Genomic DNA, 11396 nt, shown 5'->3' on the forward strand with positions numbered 1-11396 from the left:
AATAATTCAGCTGCAAGACAGTTCCAACAGTTCCAGGCAGCAGAATCTATGGGGCCTGACTGAAGCCCATTTAGCCATATCATTCATTCCTTTCTCAGCTCTTCCAAGCAAGTGCTCTACAATATTGTGCTCTATTTCTCTTGTCTCACTAGGATATCAACTACAAGGAAGATTGGAAGCTAGTCACCATTTTAATTGGACGCAATGATCTGTGTCAATATTGCTTAGACAGGGTATGTACCATCCCCCTGGAAGTACAGTTGGCTTAGTATGCAAGTGGTAAGATTCAGCTTCACTTTTTATTTGATCATTTGGAAATGAATGTTCTTCCAATATAGTCCAATGACACTTCTGTTGCTATGGTGATCTTAAGACTATTTCAATGTCAAGTTGCCAACCAGCCAGGAGCGACAAACCTAGTCATGAAGGGCTACCTCCTGTACAGTTTTTTTTGTTCTATTTTTTTTTCTTTCACATTGCATTTATTTTGAACATGTGTGTGTTGCACCTATATCTGTATTGGGTTAGGAGAGACCATTTACTTGTTCATGTGCATAGCATGCCAAGAAACTCAAATGGCCATCTGACAAACCATACTAGGTCATTGTACCCTGGGCCTGCTCATAGTAAGCAGAACTAGATTGGCTGCCTTGCTTACTCATTGCTCATGATCAGCATGGTGTGGTAAGAAATTTTAGAAATATGGAAGGTTTGGGTTTGAAAATGAACCAAATAGTTTATAAAATCCATGTATCTGTCTCTGTCTTTGCTGGCAAAACAGCAGACAGGCTTGGCCTGCTTCACTGAACCAAACCCCATGATTCTTTGCAAACCCTTTGTTCCAGGCAAAACACCCCTCTCTGTCATATAGGCAAAGGCTCACACATTCCATTCTCAGGACTTGAATGAAATTAAATTACCATAGGTGTGAGACTCAATATCCTAGGCAATAAAATGTATCTAACAGGAAAGGCCATTTGGGCAGCGATAGACTTCAATCCGTAAAGCAAACTGACTCCTGAGATACAGGGATTCAAACCCACACTTCCATCTCAGAGATAACATCAAAGACCCCATTGCCATTTCAGAGATGACATCAAAGAATGGTCTATCTTCAGTGTTGGGAATACCAGGAAAAACAATGACGTAGACATCCTCAAAGGACTGTCATTTAGAATTTAGGTGTTTTGGTCCTGTAAATAAAATGTAATTTTTGGAATGTGAGAAACAATCTCCTGTCTGTAATCTCAACATCAAACGTCGATTTACAAATGTAATTTAATTATTGGGGGACCCTTTGATCATTTTGTATAAATGCTGCTCAATTTCAACAGACCTTCGCTAGCTCTTGAAGGAATCAGGAGAGGCATTACTCTCCAGAGACTTTAGGAGTTCAGCCCGGAAGGCCTTTCGTTTTCTGCATGCTTTCGGGGGGGCGGGGGGGACACTTTGCTTGCATGTTTTATTTTCACTATCAGCATTTAGGAAATAGGATTGTATTGTGTTGGCAGCTGGCATAGCGTCTTGCTAGTCACTCGCCTGGTAAACCTTGGCTGTTTCTTAACAAAGATAAGCTTTATTTTAAGAAGTGACCTTTGCTTGAGCGCCTCTGCCAGCGCTTAGTGGTTTCCAACCTTGCACCTTTGCCTGTGGTAAGGAGACAACACTCAGGGGACACATGAATCAAAGGAGAGTGTGGGGGTGACATGGGTGACACACAGCCACATTTCTCACCACACATGGTTGTCAGCAAAGATGGAGGAGAAAGACAGGTAGGTAACAAAGGCAGTGAGGAGGAGGAGGAGGAGAAGTCTTTGGCCTGGGGAGGCTCTCTCTACTTCCTCAAGTCTGTCGCTGTCGCCAGCTCAGGTATTCACTGATAAGAAGGAGAATTTTGAATCTTGTTTTACACTGTGAGCTTGATATCAGTTCTTGCGCCCAGATCCAGTATCAGAGTACAGAGAGGATTTAATCCTCTTGACGTAAATGAGTACAAGTAAAATATTGCTGATTTAACTGATTCAAATATCAGACTGTGTATATCTGTTTTCAAAATACAGTTGTGTGAGTAAGAGAATCTAATAGCCACATGCAAGGTAATACATATGCTGCAACTGGAAAATAATTTAGCAATACCTTCTTCCAAAAATATCACCCCGAGTAGAAGGCATGTCCTCATGTGGAACCTTTGAGTCAGAGGCTATGCAATGGGCCCCTCTGGTTTCTTTGGTGGGGTGGGTGGCTGTCATTTACAGCTTTTCATGTGCTGCTGGAAATAGATAACCTGGTGTTCCTTTTCTGCAGGAGACTTATTCAGTGGAAAAATATGTACAACACCTCCAAGACTCCCTTGATATCCTTTACGCAGAGGTAAGACTTTAAGACACTCTAGAAGGCTGAGTCCTTAGCAGCCATGCTTACATATTTCTCACCCCTGACAGAGTTTCCACGGTCATGTTTCATTCAAGCCCTTCTTTCAGATAGCTGACACTGGCACAGTCGCATATGAAGGGTAATCAAATGACTTTGATAACTTGCAACCAGGAAAATTGTGAGAATTTAATGCAGAGTTATCTTCATCTCAGATAACTTGGAGAGCAATCCTAAGCAGGCTAACTCAGAATCCTGCTCTGGTCTACTCAGTGCGGCTTTCTCCAAAGGAAGAGCTTGTAGGATTCTACTGCTGGTACCCTCAAGACCTCTGTGTGGTTGAAAGCTTCTTCCTCTAGCAGCAGATGGCAGTTGGATGGCTTCTAACAGCAGGTGGCTGGTTCTGCACACTGTCCATCCTCTTCTATGCTTTAATTGTGCCTTCGTGTGGATATCTGTACAGCAGTTAAGAGAGTAGATGTACTGGCTGTGGCAACACAGTGGAAAGCAAAAAGGGGGTTAGGACCTGTGGCTTGGGACAGGAGATCTGGTACTTGAACCCCTGTACAAGATAATATCTGGATACCCTGAGAACATTTGTCTCAGATACCGCTTCTTTCACGCTCATTCCAAAATGTCCTGTTAATCTGAGTCCTTGTTTTTGCCTTGAGTTTCTTGCGGTGAGATTAAATGTGTCTTAACAAAAATCAGTCATATATAATCTTACTAAGGATCAGTTTTGACATAATGGTGTGCATTCATGAGATCCATGGGAACACTTTTAGTTGTGTCAGAACTGGGGGCAAATATGTGAGCAGGACACTTTGGGAATGTAAGCTCTCAATCATAATGTTATACCTAGGGGGAAAGTATGTGGGTAACCAGTTCCTCTGCAATCTCTTCTCATGTAAATGGTCATTATAGGAATGCATGAAAAGTGATATGTTCAGTGTCAAATGTAAGGCTTTGGTGTTCCTTGCTCACTAAGCCTTCGCCGTCTTACCTCACACACTGTAAGACTTCCTCCCATCAACAGGATCATTAATAATTCTGCAATATTGGTTAGCAGTTTAATTGACACATTTATACTATGCAGGGCTTAATTTGAATCAGAGCTCAGTCCCTGGAACACGTTACCTAATAATTATTACTTGATCCATAGATTCTGGCACAAAACAATGGGTTGCTTGTGAGAAACACCAGTGCCAAACAGATGGCTGGAGTTGTCGGCTCTGATAGTGTGCTGATCTTCATTTATGCCCTTTCATCCATTTTCAGTCTTTAAAGCAGAGATCCCAAATCTTATTGAGCCTGTGGACACTTTCAGAACTTTGAAAACAGGGATGGCCATGGATCCTGAGGATTGCAAAATCTTGGGAAGTTCCAAGCTAAGCATCCTCCTATTATGGAGGCAGATTTTTTGAATTGGTGCTCTCTGCAAACACAAAATTTTTGCCTTCTGGGATGTTCTGAAGCACCTCCTACTCCATTGAGGTGGACAGAAATCAGGACTGGCTCTTCAGTTTTGGGGATGAAGGAAGTGGGTCACCACACTGGGGATCCCTGCACTCAACTATAAATGTTAAGACTTGTATGCATCAAAACAAGGAGCAGGCTAAACTGAAATTACAGTCTCAGATCCTACCAGTCATGCAATCCAACCTGAAATCTCCCTACATGCCATAAAGCCAGAGGGTGAATAGAGATGGCTACGTAACAATAACCAGTATGTCAGACTTTGTTGAACAGGATGCCTCACATTAAGGACCTTCTAAGGGAAGGAGGTAATAAAAAACAAACTAGTGGAACTGAGGCTATATTTGAAAAATATAGGGAATCAACTCAGGTCATTTTCAATTCAAATTAGATTTTTAAAAAATCAGATTATTCAGGCGCAGTCAATGGATTCATCTAGAGGACAAAAGGTTTGAAATTATGCCTTCTGAGAAAAACATCCCTCGTGCTGGATTCTTGGCATGTCATGCACACATACCCATAAACAATCCTCAAACTGTTTTTCTTCAAAGTAGTATAGCATTTCTAAGCAATGATTTCAAGTGCCATGTTGCTTGGGGGGGCAGGACAGTAGCTATTAAAATATGTGTATAGACTAGGTTCCCTTGGGAGAAATGTCTGTTGCTTATCTTAAGAGAGGAAGCCCTCCTTCTGGGTTTCTGGGTGCTGGGAGGGGATTTTCTCTGAGTAACACCCACATGCCTTAGTGCCAGCAGTCCCCATTGCCACTGGCAAAGGTGAAGATGGTTGGATGGTTCCCCCCCCCCTTTCTCAGGTAAAGTGCTTCCACCTATTCTCTCAGGCAATAGCTCAATAAGGACGAAGATCAGATGATGTTGCCTTAAAGTAAGGCAAACCATTAGTATATCAAGTTCATTATTGTATGCTTTGGCTGGCTGTGGCTCTCCAGGGCCTCAGCTGGAGATCTTCCACATCATTGTGATCCCTTAACTGTAAGTGGTAGGGATTGAACCTAGAACTTTCTGCAAGCAAAGCATATGTTCTAACACTGAGCATCTTTTCTTTCAATGGCAATGCTAGTTTTTCACATGTCTCAAGTGGCTTTCTAGCATTGTAACACTGGGGGAAATCAGCTGAACTGGTTATGAAACTGCAGCAAAGGAAGTTTGGACTGTAAAATTCTGAAAGTGATAATTGTCTGGACTCTGGATAATAATTTAAACCCCGTATCATAATTAGAACTCAAAACCTAATTATATGGATGCACCCTGTTCTGTTTTTGGCTGTTGGGCCATGAACATCTATGGCAAAAAAAATATCCTGGTCAAGATTTAATTCTAGAAGTTTGTGACAAAGCTCAGAGTATTTCTTTGTTCTCTATTAATAATTACTAAACAAGACAATTAAATTTAGTTTAAATTCTAGATGTATACAGCTAGGCATTCTAGAGGCCTCCTGTTCCCTGCCTGCAGTTTTGGCTGTAATGTACTATTTTATATTATACTAGGGTTGCCAAATCTCTCTTACCTCCTCGGCGGGGGATCGCTGGCCATCTCCCGCGCCGCATCTACGTCACCCGGATGTGACGTCACACGCCGGGGCGGGGCCACAGCCATTTGAGGGGAAAACATAGAGGAAAACATGTTTTCCTCTCAAATGGCTGTGGCCCCGCCCCAGCGTGTGACGTCACATCCGGGTGACGTGCACACTGGGGTGGGGTTTCCCCCGGGCCCCGATTCCACGGGGGCGGAAATCGGGGCTCGAAAGCGGGGGAAATCTGCTCCCCGGGGGCATTTGGCAGCCCTATATTATACCAACAAAGTACATTGGTCAATTGTCACTAGCCTTTCCATATTTCCTTGCCAATTGCATGAAGACTGTGATTTGTGCATCCATATATCTTGTTCTTATAATCCCTACAGCTCCCTCGGGCCTTTGTCAACGTGGTAGAGATAATGGAGCTCACTGGGCTGCGTCAGATAGAATGGGAAGCATCCGGATGTGTTCTTTCAGGGATGTAAGTGAACAGATCATATGTTGGTCTCTACTGAATGCTATTTTTAGGGCTAATCGATATCCTTGTTACTCATAAAGCAGCTGCTATGGACTTTAAAACCTGTCCCCTGTTGGATATTATTGAACTTTGGAGCTGTGAGGCAGCCGATGCTCTAATTATAATGAGGATATTGGGTTCAGTTTTTCTTTTACTCATATAGGAGCAGCCGGCATTGATTTCCATTGGAGTTGCAACCAATTAAGTGAGATTAGTTTTGGGTCCCCTGTTTTCTGTCCAGATGTTAGTAACAGAGTAAAGTCTCATCCACAATGACTGAACACGGCTGGATTTTTGCATGTTAGCCAGTATGAGGAGCATGTGGAGTCCTGACTGCAGTATCTCCTCTATGTAAAATTTGATTGCAGAAAGCACATCATGAGCTCATCCACCAATTTCTCCATCGCCCCCTTCCCACTGTATCCTTTTGTGCCCCTGGAAAAGGGCTCCTGAAGGGTAGTGGACCACAAGGCACAGAGTGGGGTGAGGAAATGGGAGTCTGTAGCAGGAGGCGGGGAATTACCAAATTCAAGTCTCACCTGTCCTGAAAACAGAAGAAATGCAATTGCACGGATAGAACAGCATCTTAGGATAAAATGCCTTAGGCCTTATTAGGCCTAAACAAATGCTTCTGATTAGTTCATTATTACACCATAGTAAATTTAAAAATCTGAAATCCCTGTGTATTCCAGGTTTACACAGGTTGCACAAACATGGGAACTGATTTTGGGACATAGATCATGCTCTAGTAATTCTTTTCTTATTAATTTCTTGTTAACTGAACTGTGCCATCTATCTTGGACTGCTGTTGATTTGGGCATTGCTGTCTTTCAGAAGCCTATGTCCATGCTTTCTAAACCCTCAGGCAAATCCCTTCGAACTGCAAGAAATGCAAAGAGTGAACAGAGACTTCCAGGTAAAGCAAGGACCTATTGGTTTAGACCTTTGCATCCCCGATGGGAATTCTGTGTGTCACCATAGTGAAAGTATTTGAGGTTTGAATTCAGGTTTCAGTAGAGACTGGTAGTATGACCTCATCTGAACACATAAAGCCATCTTACCCTGTGTTAAATCATTGGTCTATTAAGATCAATGTTGTCTACTTTGACTAGCATCAGCTTTCCAGGATCTCAGATAGAGGTCTTCCACATAACCTACTACGTGATCCTTTTTCTAACTAGAGGTTTTCATTAGTTTTTTAAATAGAGCCCAAAAGAGGACAGACACCAAAAAAGAGGATATGTCCTCTTAAAAGAGAACACCTGGTAACCCTACCAGTGTGGCCTCTCTTGACCCTTTCTGCCTTATAAAAATAGTGAAGACAGATCTCTTCTGGAAGGCATTTGCCCTTGATTGTGACTGCAGCTGGGCACAACCACTACTGAGCAGAACTGGAATTGTTTTATTACAGAACTAGGAAAAAGGCCCATTGTGGAAATAAATACAACGGCCTCTAGAAAGAGGCTCTGGGCGGGTGTCCCGGCCTTGGACACTCAGTGTCAATTTGCTGTGGCAACCTCAGCAGGGTATAATGACACGGAGTCCACCATTTTCTCCAGAGGAACTGATCTCTGCTACCTAAAGAACAGTTGTAATTTTGAGTGATCTCCAGCCCTCACCTGGAGATTGGCAATGATGGTTCCCCAAAAGGGAATGGTTGGTTTGGAGGGTGGAGTCTATGGCTTTGTACCTGTCCAAGGTCCCACGCCTCCTGAAACCTCACCCTCTCCAGGCTCCATCCCTCACTTCTCCAGGAATTTCCCACCTGGAGTTGGCAACCCTATCTCCTGCCCAGCCAATCATCAACCTACCTTTATTTCCCCCTCACTCTTCAGCTTTCCACCCCCACACACACACCTGCAGCCTCTCCCATGTTCTGAAGCCCTGACTGCTACGTCACATTGGCTGTCATACGGGGGCCACCTCAGCAGCATATAAGGATACAGAGCCCACCATTTTCTCCAGGGGAACTGATCTCTGCCATCTGGAAAGCAGTTGTAATTCTGAGTGATCTCCAGCCCTCACCTGGAGATTGGACACATTTTACCTCAGAACAGCAAACTGTTTAGAATGTTAGAGGCAAAAGCCAATCAAGTCGCATATGCAAACGACCTCTGTGTTCCGAGGCAAAGGCCAATGAGGCTACATATGCAAATAACCTCTGTGTTCTGACTGGCTAGGGGGGGGGGGAGAGGAACAGCAAACTGTTTAGAATGTTGGAGGCAAGACTCAAGCAATGCAGCCAGTGGATAGGGACAGATTCTGAGTGACACACCAGGGCGCCAACCAATTCCAGAGCGTGTGCAATGTTCTAGAGAAGTGCCACCACCATTCGGCTTTTATATATAAGGGAGATAGCGTTCCCAACCTCCAAGGGGGAATGGTGTTCTCCTGGAGTTACAACCGATCTCTAGAATACAGAGCTCAGTTCCCTTGGAGGAAACGGCAGCATCAGAGGGCAGAGTCCATGGCATCGCAATCCCAATGGAGCATCACCCCCAAATCTCCAGAAATTTCCCGTACTAGAGCTGGCAGGCATGTCTGTGGACATTTTCCTCCTGTTCTTATGTGATATACTCTTTGGATCTTAGAAAACACGGGACTGCTGCCAAACAGTAGACCATTTCCACCCATTAGATCTAGTCTTGCAATCCGGTGCAAGAGAGAATAGATCTGCTCCATCTTACATTATTACAGTTTTTTAAAATTAGTCTTACTAACTGATAGTGCTGTGATTTTGTATTTTTATACACGTTCAGTGGTTTCATGGTTAACTACTTCAAATGCCTTGCAGAGAAGCAGTGTAGAAATCTGAGATGTGATGATGGTGACAGTGAGGGAGCTAGATTTATAAGCTTCCTGTATGATCTGCAAGGACCTAATAAAATACCATCTCCTTTCCTGCTTGATCCTATGTAAGTAATTCTCCCATTACAGAAACTGAGACAACACAACTCCCACACTGATGCCTGTTAAAGTGGTTGCGTTATTCTTGGCCTGCTCTCCTTCTCCTCACTCTATGGCCATCTTGTCACTACCTTCCTTTAGTCTGATTGCTTTGAATTAACAGTTATACACTGGAGAGAAAAATGGAGAAAGGCCCCTGTGTTGTCACATCCAAGGGCTGTTTCTCACTCGAAGAGATAGACAGACATTTTCATGGTGTACCTCCCATTCTCAAACAGGAGAGAAGCACAATGATGATCAATGGTGGTCGCTATGACAAGCGGGAAGATTTTGCCATTGTTGTGCAGCCATTTCTCCGAAATACCAACATGCCACTGGACAGAGTAAGTCATCATTTGCTACCTGCAGTATTCAAAGCTTTGTGTCAGGATGTTGTAGTAGTTGGTAAGATATACAGGATAAGGATTACATCATCATCATGATATTGTGCATTGACTTGCATGGAAGGGATTCTGCAAAATACCTCTCTGTCTCTAGACAGAATAGTCCGTTCCCAAATGTCTGTCTCTTTGTCACACCCAAGCATGACTAACACAAAAAAATGAATGTTATGTCTTTTTAAATGATGGAATGGAGCGCTGCAGATACAAAGCCGACCAGGTGTCAGTGGTTCGCATTTTGTTCTACAGGACAAATTAAGTGGATTGCACTTGGCAACCATACTGGGGGAGGGGCAAATTATATTCTCCGATGCTCAGCTGCAGTCCAGAAGGTCTGTAGTTTGGCAGTTTGAGACTCTAGTGCTGCGTGATGGAATTAGCTCCCGTCTCTGGCCCCAGCTCCTGCCAGCCTAGCAGTTCGAAAACAAGACATTGCAAGTAGATAAATAGGTACCGCTTCAGTGGAAAAGTAACCGTGTTCTGCGTGCCTTGGCCTTTAGTCGTGCCAGCCACATGACTGCAGAAATGTCTTCGGACAGCACTGGCTCTTCGGCTTGGAAACGGAGATGAGCACTGCCCTCTTTACCTTTACTGCTCAGGAAACAAGGGTACCTTGCAGTCAGACTCCCTTCACCTGCCCCCATCAGGGAACACCCTCCCCAGCCCCAATTTCCTATGGCCCCAAAGGAAATGGGGGGGCATGGTGGCTGTCACTAACCCTGGATCTTTCCAGCAACAGTTACAGTTTATGGTTTTATTTTGTTCATTCCAGATCAAGGTGGTTTGGGCTATGGCAGCCTAGGCAGCAGACACACTTAATAAAAAGCAGTTCACGAACAGCTCAGTGTCTTGTTCCCAAGAGCAGGTCCAGAGACTTGTTTGGGCTGACCTGATGTGGCTTGACTTGGACAGAACAATGTGCATATAAAGAAAATCTGAAACATATGCTAAAAATTCAGGGCACATTTTGGATATTCAGTTCATCATAAAATGCAACATCTGTGTCTTAAGATAAATGTCAGCGTGAACCTTTGAATTGTTAGATTCATGCTTGCTGTTTAACTCCACAGACTAGGGAGGGCCAACTGGCAACTCAGACTAGATTTCACCACCTCCCTTTCCATAATCAGATTATGAATGCAAACTGCATGGCTGAGTCTTGCTTGGAAACTGCCTCTCTCTCTTCCGGGAAGGGGCACTGTACTTCACAGTCACCATCCAGCACAGGGAGAGATGGGGAAGGGGTGTGTGTGTGAAAGTTGTATGCTGTTTCTTCCAGCATGAACATTTGAATTGTTAGATTCACGCTTGCTGTTTAACTCCACAGACTAGGGGGGGCCAACTGGCAACTCAGACTAGTTTTCACCACCTCCCTTTCCATAATCAGATTATGAATGCAAACTGCATGGCTGAGTCTTGCTTGGAAACTGCTTCTCTCTCTTCCGGGAAGGGGCACTGTACTTCACAGTCACCATCCAGCACAGGGAGAGATGGGGAAGGGGTGTGTGTGTGAAAGTTGTATGCTGTTTCTTCTTTGCCCATTCAAACCAAGAGAATGAAAAGTTGCCTTCCATAGGAGACTCTGTCTCAAATTGCTGAATGCAGCACATGACTCTCTCTGGTGTCTGGTACTCTTGTCAGCCAAGACAGGCCAATCCACAAGAGAGAGACCAAGGGTACCCCAATGATGAGTAAACAAGAAAAACACATGATGAAGCATTACACATGCCCTGTATCTCCTTTAAATGAGTTATTGCTGTATGTGCAATTAAGGCTGTGCATTTGGATATATCCTGTCTGAATATATATCTAAAAAATACCTTATTGGCATTTTCTTGATGTAGTCAGGTCTCCAGATGGTATCCAGGATTTTATGGGATACTGGGAAATGGGTTCCCAAAAATTGTGGAAATATTTGGGAATTACTGGGGCTATCAGGAGCCAGCATTTTAAGGCTCCCAGGACTGTTTTTTTCTTCTTCTTTGTTTTTACCATGTGTCTGTGTCTTCCCAAAGCTTGGTAATCAGCTTGCCATTTTGGTTAGGCTTTGATTCTGTCCTTTGAAATTGGTTTTGTTGATCTTGCAACATTGTGTTTTTTTGCTCAAGTGGTTCAAGTTGGTTTGCCATTGCCTTGGTTTCTTGGGTTGT

General features: G+C 43.7%; 1 protein-coding gene across 1 annotated transcript in view; it reads left to right on the forward strand.

The window, feature by feature from the left end:
• The first annotated feature begins 1683 nt into the window (after positions 1 to 1683).
• PLB1 (phospholipase B1) overlaps positions 1684 to 11396 on the forward strand; it is a 23960-nt gene continuing 14247 nt past the window's right edge. The window contains exons 1-5 of the mRNA XM_015427968.1: positions 1684 to 1772; positions 2305 to 2370; positions 5769 to 5863; positions 6734 to 6815; positions 9085 to 9189. Coding sequence (XP_015283454.1) covers positions 1707 to 1772; positions 2305 to 2370; positions 5769 to 5863; positions 6734 to 6815; positions 9085 to 9189 — 414 coding nt within the window. The 5' untranslated portion in view covers positions 1684 to 1706. The remainder of the gene's footprint in view (positions 1773 to 2304; positions 2371 to 5768; positions 5864 to 6733; positions 6816 to 9084; positions 9190 to 11396) is intronic.

Source organism: Gekko japonicus, unplaced genomic scaffold, assembly GCF_001447785.1.
Source record: "Gekko japonicus isolate JY-2015 unplaced genomic scaffold, Gekko_japonicus_V1.1 scaffold934, whole genome shotgun sequence".
NCBI classification, from domain to species: domain Eukaryota; kingdom Metazoa; phylum Chordata; class Lepidosauria; order Squamata; family Gekkonidae; genus Gekko; species Gekko japonicus.